General features: G+C 43.5%; 1 protein-coding gene across 8 annotated transcripts in view; it reads left to right on the top strand.

The window, feature by feature from the left end:
* MRTFB (myocardin related transcription factor B) overlaps window positions 1-24,026 on the top strand; it is a 220,742-nt gene that overhangs the window by 92,360 nt on the left and 104,356 nt on the right. For 5 of the 8 annotated variants that reach the window (XM_090023893.1, XM_090023891.1, XM_090023894.1 and 2 more), the window contains one exon: window positions 10,316-10,532. The exons of 1 other annotated variant lie outside the window; for it this stretch is intronic. In XM_090023893.1, the coding sequence (XP_089880019.1) occupies window positions 10,379-10,532 (154 nt within the window). In that variant the 5' untranslated portion in view covers window positions 10,316-10,378. The remainder of the gene's footprint in view (window positions 1-10,315; window positions 10,533-24,026) is intronic. 2 more of the 8 variants (XM_090023897.1, XM_090023898.1) reach the window with 1 other exon arrangement.

Raw genomic sequence — 24,026 nt, 5'->3', positions numbered from 1 at the left:
TTGAGCAGATTGGTTGTTTTTCCATGAACTTCCATTACAGGTATGGAATTATAAATACTCATAATTTGAAAGCTGAGCTAATCGGAGCTCACGTACAAAGAATAAAACAGGGCTTTGATACTATTAAGGAATTAGTGGATAATCCTGGTCAAAGAGTACACATAATGGTGTCTGCTGGAGTTGGAGGCTAGGTTCCAACACCTGTGGTGACTTTGTGATCCTTTGCATCCAGTAGTTTGAGCCTGCATTCCTTGCAGCTCAAGCTCCTAATACATGAGATATTGTGCCATATTTCTAAAGCTAGACCTCAAAGGTTAGGTGTTTTCTCCCCTAATTTTTATATAGAAAAAAGTCCACCTTTTAGCTCAAGAGTTTTTGTTACAGGCTCATTGACTCCACACATTATTTTACATTATTTTAATAGTTAGCCTATACTGTATTCAGTTCAAATGTAATTTTAAGCTGGTTTATTTTTAGAAAGGAAAACTTAATTTAATTATAATTTAAATGAAAAAATCCAATTTAAATGAAAAAATCCAATTTAAATAAAAACTATTTTTTATTATTTTTTTTAATTAATTGATTTTTATGTATCCTGCAAGTAAAGTTTTCTTTTTATATATAGACAAGTGTTTTGGGATGGGGGATGTCTAAATGTCTACTCATAATTTGATGAAAAGAAAAAGACTAAAAGGAGGGTGCTAATATCCATGATTCAGTTTTGCTGATGAAGAGAATGTCAGAAGAACAACCATGGTTTGAGCAGTATTATATATGTATTTTTGATAGCTAGACAGCTGGTCAAGGACTTGGTATGAGTAATGACAAAATAAAAGGGCACATTTTGAGCATCAGGCTCAGACGGTACTAATCAATGGCTCAATGTCTGTTTGGTAGCCAGTAGGGGTGTGCAAAGCTTCAGTCCCTGATTCAATTGGGCGGAGATTCAGCCCATTTCGGTGGCTGAATCTCCAAATCAGAATCGAATCAGAGGACCCATTAATCTCTCCAAATCAATCTAATAGATTTCACAGACATTAGGGCTGGAAAGGACCTCGGAAAAGCATCGAGTCCATCCCCCTGCCCGAAGGGCAGGAAGTCAGCTGGGGTCATAGGATCCCAGCAAGATAAATATCCAGTTTGCTCTTGAAGGTGTTCAGTGTAGGTGCTTGAACTACCTCTGATGGCAGGCTGTTCCAGACCTTGGGGGCTCGGACAGTAAAGAAATTCTTCCTTATGTCCAGCCTGAAACGGTCTTGTAGTAGTTTATGACCGTTCGACCTCATCATCCCTTGGGGCGCTCTGGTGAACAAACGTTCCCCCAGATCCTGGTAGTCACCCCTGATCAACTTATAGGTGGCCATCAGATCACCCCTGAGCCTGCGTGTTTCCAGGATAAAGAGCCCCATGGCTCTCAGCCTGTCGTCGTAAGGTCTGTTTTCCTGACCTCTGATCATGCGTGTGGCTCTCCTCTGGACTCTCTCAAGCTTCTCCACATCCTTTTTGAATTGTGGAGCCCAAAACTGGACGCAGTACTCCAGCTGCGGCCTCACCAAGGCTGAGTACAAGGGGAGAATGACATCCTGGGATTTGCTTGAGAAGCATCTATGGATGCACGCCAGCATTTTGGTCGCTTTACTAGCCGCAGCATTGCATTGCAGGCTTATGTTCATCTTGTGGTCAATCATGACCCCCAAGTCTCTTTCTTCTGTAGTGCTAGCCAGCATAGCACTGCCGAGCCTATAAGGATGCTGCAGGTTTTTCTTACCAAGGTGGAGAACCTAGCATTTCTTGGCGTTAAACACCATCAGGTTCTCATCTGCCCATTTGCTGAACCTGTCCAGGTCAACCTGGATTGCCCTCCTGTCTTCTGGCGTGGATGCTTTGCCCCAAAGTTTGGTGTCACTGGCGAACTTGGCCAGTCCGCTTCTGACTCCAGTGTCCACATCTTTAATGAAGATGATGAACAATATGGGTCCAAGGACAGAGCCTTGGGGGGACCCCACTGGTTACAGGACACCATTATGATTGACTTCCATCAATTACTACACTCTGGGTCTGACCAAGGAGCCAATTTCCCAGCCAGCGTATCATGGTGGACCCAAGGCCACAATTGGCCAGTTTTACCAAAAGGTGATCATGGGATACCAGATCGAAGGCTTTTTTGAAGTCAGGATATATGACATCAATCTCATCTCCCTTGTCCAGGTGATAGGTCACCTGGTCATAGAAGGAAATGAGATTGGTCAAACAAGACCTACTCGCAACAAACCCATGCTGGCTATCCCTCAGGATGTTGGCGTCAGCCAGTCCATTAAGGATGGCTTCTTTAATAAAGTTTTCTAAGATCTTCCCTGGGATAGAAGTCAGGCTGATGGGCCTATAGTTAGCCGGATCCACTTTCCTCCCTTTCTTGAGGATAGGCACCACATTGGCCTTCTTCCAGTCTTCGGGCACTACACCAGAGCACCAGGCGTTTTCAAAGATCCGTGCCAGAGGCTGGTCTATGATGCTCGCCAGCTCCTTGAGTAACCTGGGGTGTAGATTGTCAGGGCCGGCTGACTTGAAGGTATCCAGCTTCTCAGGGTGTTCCTTCATGAGGTCAGCATTAATGGAGGGGGCAGGGGATCTCCCTCACCCGGACCGCCCACTCCTGTAGCAGGCATGGGTGTCCCATGGGACTGATGAAAGACTGGTGCAAAGTACCCATTTAATAGGTTGGCTTTTTCCTGGGCATCAGTTGCCCCATCTGGTCCAGCTGGGGTCCAGTGCTGCCCTTGCTTTTCCTCTGGCTCCCCACATATGTGAAAAAGGACTTTTTATTGTCCTTGATGCCTGAAGCTAGTTGGAGTTCAGTTGCAGCCTTGGCTTTCCTGGTTTGGTCCCTGCAGGACCGGACCAGTGCAGAATAATCCCCCTTGGAGGTGAATCCCATCCTCCATCCTTTGTAGGCTTTTCTTTTTACCCTCAGGAGGTCTGCTAGGTCCCTGGAGAGCCAGGGGGGCTGTTGTGCCCTCTTACTGCCTTTCCTCCGAGATGGAGTAGACTTAGCTTGTGCATTGAGGATTGCTCCCTTGAGGAGCAACCACTCTTCTTGAACTCCCCTCTCCCTAGGGTCATGGTCCCTTAGGACTTCACTGACAAGCCTCTTGAGCTTGTCAAAGTCGGCTTTTCTGAAGTCAAGGACTTCTGTGTTGCTGACTGACGTGCCAGCTTCATGGCGGATGGTGAAGGTGATCAGCTCGTGGTCGCTGTCACCCGGCTTCCCATCCATCACTAGGTTGCCGATTTTAGGTCATCCCCAGTTGCCAGTACCAAGTCGAGCACCACTTTACTTCTCGTTGGCCTGTAGACTTCTTGAGTCAGGTAGAGGTCACCCACGCACGAGAGAAAGCTTTGAGACTGCTCGGATTTTGCTGTGTGATCCTCCCATGAGATGTCCGGGTAATTGAAGTCACCCATGACAACCATGGTGCTGGAACATGTGGCTTCAGCCAGTTCCTGGGTGAACTTCTGGTCAAGCTCAGGACTTTGGGTGGGAGGTCTGTAGTAGACTCCCACCATTGTGTCTGCTGTGCTATGTTCCCCATGGATTTTAACCCAGAGGGTCTCCAGTCCACCCTGGTCCTCAATATCAGCTTGCAGGGATGCATAGCTTTCCTTAACATAGAGAGCTACACCCCCACCCCTTTTATTTACACGATACCTCCTGTACAGGGTATAGACATCTATACCCGTGGTCCAGTCATGGGTGGAGTTCCACCAGGTCTCTGTTATCCCTGTGACTTCATAATTATTTGCATTTAAGCAGGAGGACGAGCTCCTCCTGCTTATTTCCCAAGCTCCTGGCATTTGTGTAGAGGCAAAACAAGTGTCTCCCTGGGGGCTCTTGCCTTACCTACAGATTGTACCGGGGCTGGGGCAGGGGTGGGCTTCCTTAAGTGCCTTGGCCTGCTGGCTTTGCAAGGGTTGCTCAGCAGGACAGGAATGGCGGTAGTCCCCCTGTCCCCCAGCAGGCTTAGTTTAAAGCCCGGTGGAGTAGGTCAGCCAGTCTGACTGAGAAGAGCCTCCTCCCCAGGGAAGAGAGGTGGAGGCCATCTCTTCCCAGCAGCTCGCTGCCTTTCTCACCAAAGAGCGGGCTGTGGTCATGGAAGCCAAAGCCTTCCCAATGACACCAGTGCTGCCGTCTTTGGTTGACTACGTGGATCTTCCTCTCCCTCCTCAGCCCATAGCCCAAGACTGGGAGGATCGACGAGAACATCACCTGTGCCCCCAAACCCTTTAGCCCTGCTCCCAAATCCTTATAGCGCCTCATGACCCTGCTGGGAGCTCTCCGAGCCATGTCATTGCTGCCCACATGAATAAGGAGCATGGGGTAGTCGTCTGTGGGCTGGAGGAGCTTAGGGCTCCTCTCCACAATGTCCCAGATGCGGGCCTCCAGGAAGCAGCAGACTTCCCAGGCTAAAGGGTCGGGGCAGCAGATTACCCCTTCAGTCCCCATCAGGATGGAGTCTCCCACAACAAACACCTGGGGAGAGTGGGGGCGGTAGCTGCAGTTGAGCCTGTGTTGCCTGCAGAAGCTGGCAACTCAGCAGGCTCTGCTGGAGCAGCAAGAGGTGTGTACCTGTTGCTGAGCTCCAGCGGGGAGGGGCCTTGGTGCGGTGGGCCTTAGGGCCCTTGACCACCTTGGTCCATGGCCCTGACTGGACAGAGTGGGAGGTCCTGGAGTCCTCCTTTGTCCTGGAGGGAGACGGTGGTCTACCCTCTGGCTCCCAGGGGAGAAGGGCCTGGCAGTAGGAGTCAATCTCCTGCTCACAGTCCCTGATGGCACGCAGTCTCTGGACTCTGGCTTGGAGCTCCTCCAGCTGGCGTGCCAGAGACCCCAAAAGGGAGCAGACCCCACAAGGGGAGGTGACCATGGAGCCCTCTGAAAAGATTTGGAGAGATTCAGACAGATTCAGCGATTTGGACATAGATACAGCTTCAGATGTTTTTTTTACATACCTCTAGGTAGCAGGGGCTCTGAGTGGGGCAGATGCAGCATCGCACAGAAGCACGGGGGGCTCCCCAGTACATTCAGCAGCAGACCTGGAAGTGGACCAGAACTACTTCTGGTCCACTTCTTGGTCCACTGTGGAGTGCACAGAGGAGCCCCCCCGTGCTCCTCTGGCTTGGTGACTGGTGCCTCCTGGGTGTGGGGGGGGGCACCCAGGCTCCCCCCTTGGCCGATAGCCGGTGACCCCAGCACGCTTCCTGGCAGACCCGGAAGTACTTTCGGTCCACTTCCAGATTCACTGCCAAGCATGCTGGAGAGCCGCCCCGCCCCGCCCCCACCCGCACTCCTGTGGGGACGCTCCCATGCGCCCCAGCACCGCAGTGGTCATGAGCTGCACTGCTACCTCAGGGTACGTAGAAAAAACTTTTAAACCTGTGCCTGTGTGTGAATCACTGATTCACTGAATCAGCATCGAATCTTCAGATCTGGTTTCGGCCAAATCAAATCAAGGACAGTGGATCGAATCACCATCCCTGATTCAGGCTGAATCTAAATTGAATAGGGCTTGTTTTGCACAGCCCTAGTAGGCTTGGTCCTGAGGCTGGTTATGTTCAGTGTCTTCATCAGTGACCTGAAAGATGGCATAGACTGCACCCTCAGGAATTATACAGATGACATGACGCTGCGGGGAGTAGTAAATACTCTGAAGGGTAGGGCTAGGATTCAGGGGACCTAGACAAATTGCAAGATTCAGCCAGAAAGAGTCATGAGGTTCAACAAGGACAAGTGTAAAGTCCTGCATTTAGGATAGAACAGTCCCATGCATCAGTACAGGCTGGGGGCTGACTGGTTGTGCAGCAGCTCTGTAGATAAGGACCTGAGGGTTAAACTGAATATGAACCAGCAGTGTGCCCTTGTTGCCAAGAAGGCTAACGGCATCTGGGGCTGCATTGGTAGGAGTGTTGCCAGCAGGTCAAGGGAAGTGATTATTCCTTTCTATTCAGCACTGGTGAGGCTACATCTGGAGTACTGTGTTCAGTTTTGGATCCCCACTACAGAAAGGATGTGGACAAATCTGAGAGAGTGCAATGGAAGGCCACAAAAACAGTGAGAGTGCTGGGGGACATGACTTATGAGGAGAGACTGAAGGAACTGGGCTTATTTAGTCTAGAGAAGAGAAGACTGAGTGGGGATTTAATAGCAGCCTTCAACTACCTGAAGTGGGGTTTGAAAGAGGATGGAGTTAAACTGTTCTCAGTGGTGATAGATGATAGAACAAGGAAAAATGGTCTCAAGTTGTAGCATGGTAAGTTTAGGTTAGATTTTGGGAAGAATTTTCTTACTAGAAGGGTAGTAAAACACTGGAGCAGGTTACCCAGACAGGTGGTGCAAGCTCTATCTTTGGAGGTTTTTATGACCCAGCTAGACAGTGTTTTGCTGAGATGATCTAGTTGGGGGTGATCCTGTCTTGAGCAGGGGGTTGGAGTAGATGTGACCTCCTGAGGTTCTTTCCAACCCTAATTTTCTATGATTTAAAAAGCAGGAATTGTCTAGAGATGATCTGTACAACCCTTTATTGATTTGTTTTTCTGCTGTAAAGGTGGTTTTAAAAACTACTAGTTAATCTCTTTCCTTTTTTCTTTCTCCCATTTTATTCCTTCCCTTATTGGTTTTACCTAGCTATATACTTATCTGTCCTCTGCTTTATTCACTTGTCTGGTAAGCATTTTTCTATGTTCTTTTCTCATTTTCTGTTGCCTTAATGTTTGCATGATAAAGACCATCTTCATAATAATCTTTTTGTGTTTCACATTGCTGTGCCACCTGGCGCTCCAAGTACATGTTCAGATGGGTCAAAGTAGAGGTGTGGATGGTGTTCCTCAGTACGTTATAACAAAGCTATAACCATGTCTGTATCATGTGTCTTGTGTAAGGCCTGGCACCATTAAGCATCAGCCCCAGTGGAGCGTAAGCATCAGGCCCAGTGGAGTGCTACCATGATATGATGTCAAGTTTGGCAAAATTATGTCAGAGCTCATACATTTTTATGTAGTTTTAATAAACTTCAGCAAAGTTGTTAATCTAAAGAGGGACCTATTTAAATTTGTTTATTGGATAGTAAAGGACAGCCTGGTATTACTGATATGAGATACATATTTTTCTTAAAACAAGGAGCTGCCATTTTGCTCAGCTGTACAGAAGAGATGTATCCCATTGTCCTGTGGGGCGTGGTAAACTGGTTGGATAGGTTTTCTGTAAGCCTGAGGCAACCAAATGCTCCTTTTTACTGCCTAAGTAGTTTAAAGTGTTTCTTGCATATGTCATTATTAATAGCTCATTCAAATAGCTGGGACGGAAATTTAACTCCATTTTGAGGTTCCACAGGAAAAGCATGTTACTTTATCATGGGCTTTATTCAGTCTTTCACTTTAATATAACATACTAGTCAAATTGGGCAGAGAGATATTAAGCTCTGATAATATTCTCTGATATGAAAAAGTCAGTGTTTTTATTACATTGCTTATAATGTTATTTAGCCATTGTTTGTTTGTCCTCAGTCTTCCTCATCTCTAGTAGATGTATATTAGATCTGTGCATTTCATAGACATTACGGCTGGAAGGGACCTCGGAAGGTCATCAAGTCCCACCTCCTGCCCCAGGGGCAGGAAGTCGGGAAGAATCACAGGATCCCAACAAGATTAATGTCCAATTGACTCTTAAAGGAGTCCAGAGTAGGTGCTTGCACCATCTCTGGTGAGAGTCTGTTCCAGGCCTTGGGGGCTCTAACTGTAAAGAAGTTCTTCCTTATGTCTAGCCTGAAACAGTCCTGGAGAAGTTTGTGACTGCTTGACCTTGTCATCCCATGGGGTGCTCTGGTGAATAGGCATTCCCCCAGATCCCGAAGTTCAGGTAGTTCTCAGTTCTGAGTGTCTGTAGGTGGAGAAAGTGCAACAATAGTTTTAAAATGGGGAACTTGAGAAAGGCTGAAGGAAATTTCCCCCCCAAATTTCTGTCTTGTCTAGGGTCCAAAAGTGAGAATTTAGAAAGTTGTTTTTTTTTTTTAAAGTGAGTGAAAATAAAAGAATATATTTGAAACTGTTAAAAATTCTTAACTAGGGGTACACCAATAGAGATTTTGGGGGTTGATACTGATAAGGAGGCATATCAACTGATACTGATCTGATACAGCTGCATCCAGCTGGTAAGTCTCTCTTGTGGTGGAAGAGGAGGGGGAGCGAAGGGGCATGGGGGGGCAGATCTCCCTCCCTGTGGGAGACATTGGGGGCAGGTGCTACTGGTGGGGGGACAGAGGTACGCTGCATAGGCACCCCAGGACAATGGGGAGGGGAGCACCCCTTGAATCTGTGCAGGATGGGCTGGCAGGCTGGAGCCTCTTCTTAGCAGGTGCTGGGCTTGAAACGGGCACTGGCAGCACTGAGAGGATGCTGCATCCACCACAGATTTCGCCACAGCTCTGCTCTCAGCCCTGTGCCACTTGACGCAGCCCAACTCTATGTCCTGCTTCCACCGATGCACTGGGAAGAGCCAAGGCTGAGTCGGGTGGCTGGTGATAGTGGTGGCACTGTGAGTGGAGCTGTGGCAAAATTTGGGGTGGCTCCAGCACTACCAACTCCTGCTCTGGGGCTCTTCTGGGTGGGGCTGAGCTCAGTGGGAGCTGGGCAGGGGCTGTAGCCACCCTAAATTTCACCTCGGCTCCGCTCCCAGTGCTGCCACTGCTGCCAGCTGCCTGGCTCAGCCTCAGCTCTTCCCAGCGCATTGGTGGAGGCAGGACATGGATCTAGGCTGTGCCTGGCAGTGCAGGGCTAGAACAGAGCTCTGGCAAAATTTGGGGTGGATGCAGCATCCTCCCAGCACTGCTGGTGCCCACTGTGAGCCCAGCCCTTGCCAAGAAGAGCCCCACACGGTGCTGGCTCCAGCCCACCCACCCGGCCCATGCAGATGGGGGACACCCCTCATTCCTTTCTGGGGTCCCCCTCCCTCCCTCACCATAGGGGGTGTTGATCTGCTCCCCCCACACCTGTTCCCTCCCCCCTCCTTCCAATTTAGTAGCTAGAGGCAGTTCTCCATGCTTCTGGCTCTGCTTCGTGCCACACTGCGGTTGTGTGCAGCACAGATATTTATTGGCCAAATTATTGGCCCCATCAGGCCAATATCTGATGCAGCAAATTTTCTTCATTTTTGCCTTCCAAAAACAAGATACATATCTTATTGGGTGGGAGGGGGAGTGATATGCAAGAAATTAAGTGTTTGCTTTTTGAAATTTAGACAATACAAGGAAAAAAAATCATAATATGCTTATTTAGTCTGGAAAAAAGAGGGAGGGGATTAACTGGCAGCATTCAACTACCTGAAGGATGGTTCCAAAGAGGATGGAGCTGGACTGTTCTCAGTGGGAGCAGATGACAGAACAAGGAACAGTGGTCTCAAGTTGTAGCAAGGGAAGTTTAGGTTAGATATTAGGAAGAAGCTCTCTGATCAGGAGGGTGGTAAAACACTGGAACGGGTTACCCAGAGAAGCTGTGGACTCTCCATCCTTGGAGGTTTTTAAGACCAAGGTAGACAGCTTTGGCTGAGATGTTCTAGTTGGGGCTGGTCCTGCTTTGAGCAGGGACTAGATCAGTGGTTCTCAACCTTTTTTGTACCAGGACCTATTTGTAAACACCCAAGGCCAGTTCAGACCCAGTGCCCTCCACCCCCAGGCCTCACTCAGTGTGTGGGGCAGGAGGTGGGTGTATGGGGCAAGGGGTGCGGGGAGCCCAGCAGCTCCAAACAGCCCCTCGCAGGCTGGAACTTTTCCATCCTGCAAGGGAAAAGCCATTGTTTCCCACTTTTTTTCTCTCCTTTTAAAGGAGACTCCATTTTTAGAGTTTGCTGATCCATTTTTAAAGTGTGTTTGCGACCACTTCATATATTCTTGCAACCCACTTTTGGGTCATGAGCCACAGGTTGAGAAATGCTGGGTTAGATGACCTCCTGAGGTCTCTTTAAACCCTAATTTTCTGATTTTATAATGATCATATGACCTGTTAGTTTTCTGGAGACTACCAAGAGCTACATAGAGCACTTGTCATCTGTGAACCAAAGCTCAAAAATCATCATCTCAGAGCCTTATTAAAAGAGTTACACAGTACAGCTTTTATTTGGTATTAAAAAAATGTTGTTGTAGAGAATTTTGTTGTGCGATGAATGTTGGATGGCCTTAAAATGCATTAAGCATTAAGTAATTGTTCTACCTTTGGTTACCTGATGTCTTTTTTTTTTTTTTTTTTTTTTTTTTTTTCCTTTCCCCCTTATCAGTTTTGTCAACCTGCTGTGATTAAGAGGCCACTTGCTTTCCCTTTCTTCAGCCATTTGGACACAATGGATCACTTAGGGACAGCAGACACTGAGGATGATTCAGGATCATTAACACGTCTTGCTCCTAGTCCTCATAGTGAAGCAGTTGCTCATGAATTTCAGGAACTGTCATTGCAGCCCAATCAGTACTTACCCCCCCTCAAAGAACGGAAAAATGGTAAGTGCAAAATTGATTATATGAAGAGCTCTCCTTTGTTCCTTCCTGCTAAGATATGATTTTTTTTAACTGAGATGTTGTTGCTTAATTCTTCATTTTCTTCAAGCTAAATCTTTGTTTAACTTTCTCCCTCTTCATCTCCAATAGTTGTATTAAAGTTTGAGCATTGTTGTTTGTTATGCAATATCTCTCAACCAACTTAGTTTACAGTTGCAATTTACAAGATACACACAAGATGTTATGTGTGCTTCTAATTTAAACCACCAACTTGGAAATATTTGGTCAACTTTTAAAAATGTGTTAAATTTATAATCTCTAGCAAATACAGAGTGCAAGTATGAGTTGGTCAATTTTACTGTATTTTGCAAGGAAACTGTAACATCATTAGGTACCTGAAGATAATTAAGAGAGACATTTAGCAAAACAGGTGTTTAAACTCGAGATTTTAAAGTAGAATTTCTGTTTCATAGAGTAGTCTAAGGGTGAACACCACAAGAAGAACAAGATTTATACTTAAATTTTTTTTATTTTCCATCATTGTTGATGTTCACAAGGCAACTTAGTAGAACAGTGTTTTCGTGATTACAGTAAATATGGAATAGTTAGGCTTGAATCAAGATGTAGGTTGCTTTTGTTGTAAAATGAATTAATTTCAGGAAGCGTATGCACCTCACCATCTTCACCTTTTTAGACTTAGACTTGCATTCTTCAAGAGTATGGTATAAAGGTAAATAACTAGTAGAAGTGTATATTTTTCTCTTTTCAGAACAAAATAAATTAATGTACATGGCAACACTGTTCCTTTTGGCACAGTAGTGAAATATCCATATGACAGACCTGACCTAGGAAGCAAGTAGGACCTCTGGTGTCCTACACTTGAGGAACGTTTCGTAGATAAATCATAATGTTGCTGGGTTTTTGGTTGTAGCCATGTTGGCCTAAGGATATAGGCAGGCAAGGTTCTTTGAGTAGATATGTTTATTAGACCAACTGAGTAGTTGGAAAAAGTTCTTAGCAAGCTTTCAGGTGCAGTCATCCTTCTTCAAGCATTGGGAGTCTCTGCTGTTCTGAGACTCCAAGAAATGTGAGAAACTAAAATAGTGTGGCAGGATGTTGGTGAGAATATAAATAAGTAGAAATTAGAAAGACAAAGGGTAAATAAGAGAGGGGAGGGGGAAGAGGAAGAGAGCAGGGGGAAGAAGGCTAAAGGGAGACATTACAGTGATAGAATACAAGGTAGAATAGGGAAGTAGATGGAGATCAGGAAAACAGGAATGAGAGAAGCTACAAGTATGAGTGGATGTAGTATAATTATAAAAAGGTAAAAAGGAGAAACAAAAAGGTAAAGCGGGAGAGGAGGGGAGAGATGTGGGTTTTCGAGAAATTTTTCCAATGCCCTAACTAGAGAGTGATCTGATTTGGCATGTTTATTTGACTTATTTAGTAACAAAACTAAAAAAGTACCCCGTGTTAATTTTATGTCCCAATAGCCAAAAGTATTTGAACTGAAAAAAATTAAATACAGCACACTTAATGTGGTATAAATGTTATATTCAAACAAATTCAAAGCTCTATGTGGAAATAAATTATTGGTATTGGAATACTTATAAAAGCATAAAGACAATACAAAATAGCATGTATTTCATAGATTTTAGAATTGGAAGAGACCTATTAGATCATCGAGGCCAACCCCCCCCCCCGCCCTGGGCAGGAATGGGGTCAGATGACCCTAGCCAGGTGTTTGTCCAATCTCCTCTTAAATACCTCCAAGGAAGGGGACAGCACCGCCTCCCTTGAAAGCGTATTCCATATTTTGGCAACCCTCACTGTAAAGAATTTTTTTTTCTGATGTTCTGTCTAAATTTGCTCTCCTTCAGTTTGTGGCCATTGTTTCTAGTTACCCTGATGGGCGTCCTGGCAAACATCATATCCCCTATTTCCTGCTGTCACCTCCGATGAGTTTGTAGACACCCACAGGGTCACTTGTCAGCCTTCTCTTGTGGAGGCTGAAGAGATTCAGGTCCCTCAATCAGTCCTCATAGGGTTTTTTCTGTAGGCCTTTCACCAGACCAGTGGTCCTCCTCTGAACCCTTTCTAGGTTATCTACATCCCTTCTGAAGTGTGGCACTCAAAACTGGACATACTACTCCAGCTGAAGATTTTGAGAAATAGAAACAAGTTTAGCAGTGCACTCATTTGTTAGTCTATTCCTCTTTTATGTCTTGATTGAGCTGAAAGCCTTCCAGTTCTGTTCACAAGAAGCTGCTGTTGGAAGAATGCTTAGGATCCTTGGAGCAATCCTGAACAACAGTTGGGTATTACAGTATCCCTTCCACCACGTGAGAGGAGACGCATTCTCTGCTTCCTGCCAAATGATATATTTGCTCCAAAGTTTTTCTTTTCTGCAGTTCTCGGTAATGTTTGCCATCACAGCTATTTTGTCAAAGTTGGGGACGTTCTTAGCTACTTCCATAATAGTATCAAGAGCAGTAGATAATTAATCTTCTCATAAATGTTGTCCTCTGTGTTGAGGATCCAAAAGGTTTGCTGCCAAATGAACTGGATGAGAGCAAAAACTCAGGTTTTGTAGTAAACATTTGTTTTACTTCTTTTTTGGATAAAGGTGAAGAAGGCAAAAGCTCAGTTAGATTTTCATTTAGTTGTCTGAATATCTCTAGAATATTTGAAAGGCTTGGTGTATCTTCTTCAAGTTTCTTGATAGCCACCAGAACTGGTAGTAACAACTTGAATGCTCCTTGAACACAAACCCATAACACATCATTGTCAAGAATCTGTTTCTGAAGGTTCATGGAAATAATCTGGGATACTGTGTCATCTATTGAAGCATACTGCAAACAGTTCTTTCTGCACAGCAAGCTATGTAAATACTTGGTAGCCAAGCCCCATCTAGTTTCTGTTGGCAATAAAAGTGCACTTTCCTTCCCCTTCTTCTCTTTCTGTAGCTTCTTCAGTCTGATTAACATGATGATTGTTGAATACCTTCACAATTGCTTTTCAGTTTGCCATTAATTTCTTTTATTGTATTCACACTTACCATGTCCTTTGCCAGAAGATTCACCCATGAGCAAGACAGCCAAATACTATTAAATAAGGATACTTTGCCTTTAATATTTGCCATATAGCTTTCTTGTCGCCCGCATTATCAGTTACAAGGGCTTGTACCCTGGAGGGACCTGCACTTTCAATTGCTTCACTTAGTAATTTGGCTGCATATTCACCTGTATGACCAGAAAATTTGGTAGCAATTGCTTTCAGGAATATTGGTTCAGGTGCTGCTAACAGAATGTTCAATAAAGGCTTTCCTTGTATATCAGTCCATCCATATGAAACTAGAGTCAGTGATTCTGCTTGACCAATCCTTTGAGTAACCATTGCTTGAACTCTGTCATACCCTCTATCTAAGAGAAAATGTGATAGGTGATAACGTGACAGTAACTTATATGATAGGCGAATTAGTTTGTAATGTTCGTTCCAGTATTGATTTATCAGTTATGGAAAGAGGTGTACCACTTGCAAATATAGCTCGAGCTAATGTCTCTTCTGCTTCTTCTTGATCTTCTTTTGACATTTTGTCCACAAAGCTTGATAAAAGCTTGACTGTCTTGAACAGCTACTCCATGGTGGATTGCATATCTGGTGACAGTTACCTAGAAATCAAGGATCCTGCTGCTTTTTCTCCAAGACCTGGCAGCTCAACATTTTAATATTCCATTCTTTGCAAATCTGCTATTTCACTTGAGCTACCAAGTTCCTGCAACAAAAGGGGGCAAAGATTTTTATTTTAGCCTATTGTAGTCTGGCTTCAGCCATCAGAAGGAGAAGTGACATGGAGTTTGCTTCCTCCCCTCCAATGCCAGAAAGAACATTCTGCTGCTCATCTTGCTGCTTAGTTGCCCTGGGACTGCAGAGCCAAAGGGAAGTGTAGTCTGGCCTCTGCCATCAGCCAGAGGACTAAGCTCGCTCTGCTGGGTTGAAATAATTAACTATTGATCTAATATGTAATTTTAAAAATTATATTGTTAACCGTATGCCATTTTGGGTGCTTAGTGCAAGCAGAAAAGCATGATACAAATATTTTAAATAAATAAACAATAGTCCAGAGTTGCATTAACTTTAAAATTATAATGTTTTAAAACAATATAGATACTAGTCTATACTGTGTGTTGTTTAACATATTAATTTGTTTACTTGCATAGGATTCCTGAAGTAGAGATTTCTCAGATGATGTTTTTCCACCATGTTATTGTATTAGCTTTCTGTATATGGCCTGTACTCTTTCAGGACAGTTTCTGCATGTTATTAAATGTTTCTTCATTCTTGTTGCATTGTCAACATACTCCTGTCCACAATATTTACATCTACCAACTTTCTTCCTTCCTTCAGTGGCTTGAACTTCACTAATAATGATGCCACACACACTCATTTTTTCTGATTAGGCATCATTATGGCTACTTGAAACCAAAAGCACTAAAAAACTAACAGATTTTATTCAAACACTTCCAACTTCCCCAGCTCAAGAAAAGAAATGAGACACTGCTGTCTGTTTGCTGAACTGAAAGTGAAACAAAAATTAATCATGGTTTTAGTGTTGGTTTTGCTTTCACTTAGTCTGAAATTAAATAAGAATTTTAGCTTTGGTTTTGATTTGACCTGCATAGCCAATTAGGTGAATTCATACTTGATTTTTGGTTTGGATTATTATTTGAGTGTATTTACCCTCCTGTTTACAAATTAATAAAACATGTATGGTACTCACACACTTCCTAGGGATAATCATCTGAAAAACATTAATTAAAACTTTGAAACTGCCAAGCTTGCCTAATATTGTATTGGTATCCATTCATTGTTACTAATGAATTTTATGAAACAATGAATTTTTCGAAATGGAAAATTTCCCATGGAAAAATTAAGGGCTGGAAAATTTTTCACCCCACATCTCTGGGGGTGGAGGAGAAAGCAGGGATTTTAAAAAAGGGCCAAAGGGAAACATTATAGTGGTAGTAATACAAGGTAAAAAAGAGGCCATCAGTGAAGAAGGAAATAGTAGGAACTCACTCACTCTACCTTGCTATAAAATCTTATTATAAACAAGGTTTCTGTAATTTTTACTATTGGGTAGCAAGATGAGGTCAGCAGTATACATCCTACATGGAGTACATAGTTCACCTTGCCTAATTTATCTTGAGTAAAATGTAAATGCCTTACCCCATTATTTTATTTTTTTTCAGTGGGATAGCTATTGCATACTTCATTTATCAGCAGAAAAATAGCCTGAATCTCTGCATGTACTGCATGATCTCTGAAGTCACAAATAATGTCACTTTTCAGACAGATGTCTTCATCATCAAAAGGCTATGAAATACAAATTCTAATTAGAACTTTATCTTCAGCACTTCTCACACTTTAATTGTGGTGCAGAGTATGTGTTATGAATTTTTAGACTGTTTTGCTGGATGACATAACACAATGTACTGTTGGTTTTAGAACAAGCATTTTACATTATAAATCTTAAAACATTAACAGTGACTAAGTTATTAAAAATATGTATTATCACTTAATACAAGCTTTATAATTTGGAGTTCTCTTCTAGGTACTTAGAGCTCCAAGGATTCTCAAGGATTTTTTAATTTTCTTCAGAAATATTAGTTGGTCACAAATAGTAGAGAACTCAGAAACTGGCAGGGACTCAGTCATATAGCAATAGGTGAAAATTGGTGGGTGATTTATTTTGGACCAGCTTAGAATGGTTGGAATAGTTTTAGGGGCACAGGGCATTCAGTATTGGGCATTCCAGCAGTGCCTCACTGAGAAGCTCCTGTATCTGTCCATCATAATTGTTGTCTTTGGCAATCCCTTGTAGTTGAGGATGATTGTCTTCCATGGTTGTTTTATCTGCATGTCCAAAGATGGCAGATGAGGCCTATCCAGGATTGACGGACTCTACTGTGGCTTGGACGTGTTTCCATGTGGGGTGGGTGGTGCTAGATTTTTGATTTGGTTTGTGACGCTGCTGATGCCACGGCAAAGTACTGAGATCCCTGCAACAGACTGTTCCTCCATTTGGGGCAGTCCTGGGTGATTAGTGGCCCATGAATTGACATTGATGTTGCATTTTTTTTAAGTTGGCCTTGAGGACATCATTGAAGCACTTCCTCTAACCTCTTTCAGAGTGTACAACTTGGCTGAGCTGGGAGAATAAAACTTGCTTCAGGAATCTGGAGTCAGATGTCTGGATGACTTGGTCAACCCAACAAAGTTGATGTTGGATGATCATCAACTCGGTACTCATGGTGTTTACTTACAGGAAGAAAACAATTTGGTGGGGATGGTTTTAAAAAGCTATTTGAAACACCAGCTGTAAACCAAAAGAAAGGCGAAATCTAGTCTTTATATGTTCTAACCAGTGAGCAAACAATAGGCAGCAGAATAAAACAACCTAGAAAACCAGTTGGAATAATTCGAGTTCAGAGTTTTTTTTAGCTATCCTGCTAGTTACTAAACTGAAAATAATGAGATCTGGGCAATACTAATGTAAATTCTAGACAAGTAATTTTTTTTATTTAAAAAAAAAAAAGATACGAGTACAGTGTCTGGCATGAATACATTTATGATGGTACTCTGTAGCTGCGTACAGGCAGTCCTTGACTTACAACATTAAGTTACAACGTTTATTAATTGACACCATGTTTCAACTTTCTGACATCAGTTTCGACTTTACAATGCTTGATCCGACGCGACGCCATACCAGCGAACAAGTTCGCTGTGCCACGCATCTCCTTGGAGAACATCTGTCCAAACTTGCTTGGACACTTTCTTTAAGAAAGCAGACAAGACTCCAGAAAAAACCTGCAGCCAAGACTCCTGAGAATACTCTAGCCAAGAACCCTTCAAAAAGTCCAACCAGGAGTCCTTCAAAAAGTTCAGCAAAGTCACCTCAAAGAAGTCCTTCCAAATCAATATGATCACTATTTACATTATACATATGTTAATGTAGCTATATTACTTATCTGTAATTGATTGAATACAAAATTCTGGGTTATTTTTTGTGAAAATAGGGCATTGGGCCTTGGTTCAGGAGCCAGTCGCTCATTTATAACATTGTTTCCTATGTGAAAATTGGTTCCAAGTTGCAACATTTCAACTTATGGCAAGATGTGGTTTTCAGGAATTAATTGCATGGCTGAGGACTGCCTGTATATAGTGCAGAAAGTTTTCATTTGATGTATTGAACAATTTTTTCAATGTATTGAGTCTCGTAATGAATTTGCCCTTTTAAGCAAAGATTACAATATTAAGTTAGATATTAACGAAAGTTTAAAAGCCCAATAAAAAGTAAAAATACATTTATAAATGCATAAAAGGTAGATATTCATCATTTCAGTTCTTTTTTTTTTAAATCATCCTTGGAAATTAATATGAAAACACATTCTACTATACTTGAAATAAAGTGTACTAGCACTTACAATACTTTAATCTTAGTTGAAATGCAGAATGTTGCAATTAAGTAGGTTTTTGTCCTTTTTTATAGTCTCTGAAATTTTGTTTTTCAAAACTCTGAAAACAATGTCAATAGGAACAACAAATGTCTGCTAATGTGTGGTTTTTTTGTTTGTTTGGTTGGGTTTTTTTTGTTCCCCATATGTATTTGAATGTTATCTTCTAAAAGATGAGAGAGCAAACTGAGTAGGTACTGATTTCCCATTAAGTCTGCCTTTGTCATGGGTACTGCCAGTTCCCACAATCCTAGCATTCCCAGGGCATCAGTCAGTGTCTACAAGGAACAATTTTCAAATATTAAAGCATGTGAAAAGACATACAGGCCAAAACTCAGAGCTCTCTAGGGACTGTGACCTCTTAAATAGAATATATTCTGACATTTTCGCAGGCTACTTGAAGGAATTCCAGCAGGGTCGTTCCATTTGGTAAACTTCTAAACAAACTGTCTGTCATTTTAATCTGATTTATAGAAATTTTTTCTTTTATTATTTGCTTCTTGTGAATAGATTAAGATAGGAGACATGATCTGTGACTGACTCCATTAAGGCATCTGGTGTATATGAAAAAAGCCTAAGCTAGAAGTTTTGGCAGTCAAGTAATTACAGAAGATATGGAAAGTATGTTTTCCTTTAAAGAAATCTTTTGATCAAAATGCCTTATTTTGATTTTTGTTTCCAAAAATTCCTTGGGATAACTGAATGCTTAGCTGCAGATGAATACTGTGTTAATACTCTAGTCTGACTTAGTTACTTAAAATGATCTTTAAAAGTAATATTGCTAGAAACACGTCCTAACCACCGTGGAATTTTAATTTGGATTCCAACTTTGATATGTTGATGCATTGAGGAGGTCCTGCAGCATGGGATTCTTCAGCTGGGTATAACACAGGTTTTCTCCACTGGTGAATGAAATACACAGATATAAAAAAAAATGTATTTAGATTTAGGGAATTATATTCCCTGCTTCACATTCCACCTTTTAATATTAAATTGAAATGGGGAAATATCCTGGGTCAAGCAAGTTCTGTCTGTAGGCCAGGGCCATAGAGCAAATTGCCTTATATGAAAAAAAAAAAGTAATCTGCTTTCAAGTATATGAAATGTGAGCAGAACCTGAGAGCCATAACATTTAAAAAAAAAAAAAAAAAAAAGAGTAAAATGTGGCCATTTCATTTTTTATTAAATATTAGGCAGTTGTGGTGTCCTAGGTAGATAGTTTTTCTTGCAAACAGCAGAAATTTTCCATATGACCACTAGGGTGGCTTACATGGCACTACCAGTGTATAAAAAGTAAATTTGGCCTTCTCTTCAGCAGTGAGTAATGCAAAACAAATAGTACTTTTTTTTGTAGAATTTATAATGCATCAAGTTATTTTAGAACTAATGTAATGAGGAAATGCCCCCTAACCATTGAAGACAATAAGAGCCCTATAGCTGTTGCTATACTACATGGAAACAAAACAAAACATAAAATGTGGCAAAGTAACTAGTTCTGTTGCTGGTTAATATTGTTTTCTCTACATTGAATTCTGTTTGTATTCTTTTGGCTTGCGGCCTCTATTTGGAAATTAAAGTTATAAGAATATGTTTCATTAGAAAAAAGATGGTGTTATTTTGTTTGATGGTTACTAACTGCTGCTTCATCCATACTAAAGACATAGACAGACTTAGTAGAGGTGCACCGATACATCAGTCTGATATCAAATCGGTACCAATATAAAGAAAATTGGCTGTATCGGAAATTGGCCCAATTGGGGCCAATAATTTGGCCAATAAATGCCGGTGCTGTGCTCAGTAGCAGCACAGCACACAGGCAAGCAAGAGCAGAGCTGGCAGCTTGGAGAGCTGCCTCCAGCTGGTAAGTCCATGTGGTGAAAGGGGGAGGGAAAGGGAGCAGATCAATTCCCCCCCTGGGTAGGGGGGAGGCTCTGCCCAACCAGGGTGGGGGCAGGCATGGGATGGAGCCATGGCTCATGGGGGGGGGGGGGGCTACTGCTGCTGCTTGCACCCTGGGAGGGCACAGGAGGCATGTGCCCCCGGATCTGCATGGGGCAGGGTGAGTGAGCTGCAGCTGTGGTCTGGAGCTGGAGCTGCATGGGGCTCTTCTTGCCAAGGGCTTGGCTCAGGCCAGGCGCTGGGAGGGGGCTGTAGCCACCTGAAGTTTTGCCACAGCTCTGCTCCCAGCGCTGCTGCTATGGTGCGCCCAGTTCAGCCCTGGCTCAAAGGTTCACCTCCACCCAGGCACCAAGAAGAGCTGGGGCTGCACCGGGTGTGCGGCGGCGGTGCTGGGAGCAGAGATCTGGCAAAATTTGGGGTGGTTGCAGCTCCCTTCATAGCCACCACCCTGAGGCCAGCCCTCAGCAAGAAGAGCCTCGCGCAGCCCTGGCTCCAGTCCAGAGCTACAGCCCGCCTGCCCTGCTCTGCACAGATCTGGGGGTGCACCCCCCCATGCCCTCTCAGAGTGCAAACAGCGGTGGGAGCCACCTCTCCCGATGAGTCGTGGCTTCGTTCTGTCTGCCCTGCCCCATCTCATTCCCTCACCATGAGGGGTGTTGATCTGCCCCTTCCATGCCCCTTCCCTCCCCCATTCCATCACATGGACTTATCAGCTGTATTGGAAATCGAATTGGTTTCAGCCTTATGCCTTCTTAAATATCAGGTATCAGTATCAGCCCCCAAAATCTCTATCAGTGCACCACTAAGACGTAGCAATTATATTGATATTGAATGATACCTTCATATAAGCTGTAACATTTATGCTACTGTAATGTTTCTTGGAATTTTAACCATGTTTCATTTGGGGTTAAACTTGGTGATTTAACCAACTTGCATCACTACAAGAGAATGCAGACCTGACAGTTGAATCGTAACCGAGTCTTGAATGTGATTAAAAAAATCAGTTCAGTTAGCTTTCTTTGCCATACATCTATAAATGGTATGTGATGATTTTAAAATGAATATATGACTAATGTTTTATACTAGCCAGTTGCCCATCAAGAATGACCAGGTGAGGGAGTGGGGAGGGATGGAGCCCTCCCCCCCGACTGGCTCCCCCCTTCCTACTGCTTGGGGTCCAAGCCTGCTTCCCCCTGCAGCTGTGTGGGGAGGGGAGGACCGGGCCTGGACCCAGTGCCAGGGAAGACTGGGCCCAAGGGTGGGGAGAAGCTAGGCTGGCAGGGTGAGTGGGGGGAAGCAGCGGGGCCTGAACTGACCTGGCAGCAGTGGGGGGACAAGAGGAGTGGGCTCGGGGCTGACATGGGGGGGGAGGGGAGTTGGAGGAGGAGTGGGCCCAAGGGGGTGGGGAGGAGACTTGCTTCTCCCCCCTCCACTACTGCAGTGTTGGGCCAGACCCGCTCCTCTTCCTGCCTCCACCATCCCCTGTGTCCCCACCGTCATGGCAGCGCTGTGCTACTTGTCTGAATGCTTCTTTACATTCTGATTGGCTAATTGCAAAATTTACTCCATTATCATTTTTACTGCTTTACCTTTAAAAATAGAAAGCCCAACCAATTAAATAGGAAGATTCACATTGATTTCAGTGACTAGTAGATTAAGATCTTGGATATGAGCTATATATTTTTGTGCTGTATCTGTGTAACTTCAGCTGTTTCCAGTACTGTGCTCCACATATGTCCTGAAAATGTCAATCCTAGAGATCACTTGGTGTTTTTTTTAATTTTAATAGAAGTCTTAAAAAGGAAATTTCATTTAACACTGTTAAAGGGTAAGCCTAATACTGTCATTTTTGAGTGACATTGTTTTACAGTTGCAACCTCTGAATATTTTTCTTGAAATAAAAAAGGTATTTTTCAGAAATCTAATCCATATGTTTGTCTCTTCTGCAAGTAGTTTAAAATAAGAAGTGCTGCTTAAAGGAATAGAAGCATTGAATTACAGTAATGCTTACAGGAATGTTTTTGATGTAAAACAGAAGGTTATAGCTTCAGAACTTAGAATATCAATATATTCTCTTAAAAGGTGTAGGAAAAGGATATACAGGTACAAAAACCACAAAGAAACAGTGGAGAACATCCTGACACCACTGAAACGAATGAAAATTTGCCAGAATTTATGCCCAATGAGAATAAGTTATTTTTAAGTATGAGCTCCCTTTTTGTTTATTTGCAGATGCTTTTTATGGTTGTTATTTTAAGTGTACCTTTGCTGTTTGACGATTTTTTTTCTTAGAAGATAGGTCCTGTGTAGCAGGTATTCCCAAGCAGCTTTAGCGTATGTGTCTCTTGCCTGATGGGTCATCACTTAATACTTCTTGAGCAGACAAGAAACTTGAATCTTTTTCACAGTGTATTTGAATAGTCTTTTATGTGGCAAAAGGTAATTCAACAGCTCTTTAAAAGGCTAGCATGTTTGTTGTACTGAAAAGGAATCAGTAAAAAAAAAAAAAAAAAAAAAAAAAAGTAACTTGTACAAGTTCTTTTGTATGCTAGTACAGTACTGTGGAACCCAGCACATCTTACTTTTAAAGAAGCCTTTCAAATACCACAAGACTAAAATCAGCAGTATTTTAATATGAACCAATCAATTTGCACGTTGGCTTAGTGGATGCCAAAGTGTTTGATTTGGCCTCCAAAAAATTAACTGTTTTAAATAAACCCTGTTGACAGACAACAATTTTAGTCTACAAAATAGCAAGTGGTTTAAAAAATCATTACATGCAGAAATTGCTTCTGGCTTGCCCACTCGTTCACATACACTTCTAAGGTTATGGATACAAGTGAACTAACCCAAACCACGTCACTTTGTGAACAGATTTCTATTGCCCCAGGTCAGAGATGTCCACACGTACAGTGCCCTAGCATTCCAGGTAGAATAGTCATAGATTTTATAGACATTAGGGCTGGAAGGAACCTCGGGAGATCGAGTCCAGCCCCCTGCCCAAAGGGCAGGAAGTCAGCTGGGGTCATAGGATCCCAGCAAGATAAGCATCCAATTTACTCTTGAAGGTGTTCAATGTAGGTGCTTGAACCACCTCCGCTGGCAGACTGTTGCAGACCTTGGGGGCTCGGACAGTAAAGAAATTCTTCCTTATGTCCAGCCTGAAACGGTCTTGCAGGAGTTTGTGACCGTTCGACCTCGTCATCCCTTGGGGCACTCTGGTGAACAGACGTTCCCCCAGATCCTGGTGGTCACCCCTGATAAACTTATAGGTGGCCATCAGATCACCCCTGAGCCTGCGCTTTTCCAGGCTAAAGAGTCCCGTGGCTCTCAGCCTGTCATCGTAAGATCTGTTTTCCTGACCTCTCATCATGCGCGTGGCTCTCCTCTGGACTCTCTCAAGCTTCTCCACATCCTTTTTGAATTGTGGAGCCCAAAACTGGATGCAGTATTCCAGCTGCGGCCTCACCAAGGCCGAGTACAAGGGGAGAATGACATCCCGGGATTTGCTCGAGAAGTATCTATGGATGCACGCCAGCATTTTGGTTGCTTTACTAGCCGCAGCATCGCATTGGAGGCTTATGTTCATCTTGTGGTCAATGATGACCCCCAAGTCTCTCTCTTCTGTAGTGCTAACCAACGTAGCACTGCCGAGCCTATAAGGGTGCTGCAGGTTTTTCCTCTCAAGGTGGAGAACCTTGCATTTATTGGTGTTAAACACCATGAGGTTCTCGTCTGCCCATTTGCTGAGCTTGTCCAGGTCAGTCTGGATCACCCGCCTATCTTCTGGCGTGGATGCTTTGCCCCAAAGTTTGGTGTCATCGGCGAACTTGGCCAGTCCACTCCTGACTCCAATGTCCACATTGTTAATGAGATGTTGAACAGTATGGGTCCCAGGACAGAGCCTTGAGGGACCCCACTGGTCACAGGGCACCATGATGAGTGACTGCCATCAATCACAACCCTCTGGGTCCGACCACGAAGCCAATTTCCCAGCCAGCGGATCATGGTAGAGCCAAGGCCACAACTGGGCAGTTTGGCTAAGAGGTGATCATGGGATACCAGACTAAAGGCTTTTTTG

This window comes from Crocodylus siamensis, chromosome 12 (genome assembly GCF_052110815.1).
Source record: "Crocodylus siamensis isolate JL-2025a chromosome 12, ASM5211081v1, whole genome shotgun sequence".
NCBI lineage: Eukaryota > Metazoa > Chordata > Crocodylia > Crocodylidae > Crocodylus > Crocodylus siamensis.
The sequence above is the reverse complement of the archived record's forward strand: the minus strand, read 5'-3'. Positions and strand labels throughout refer to the sequence as shown.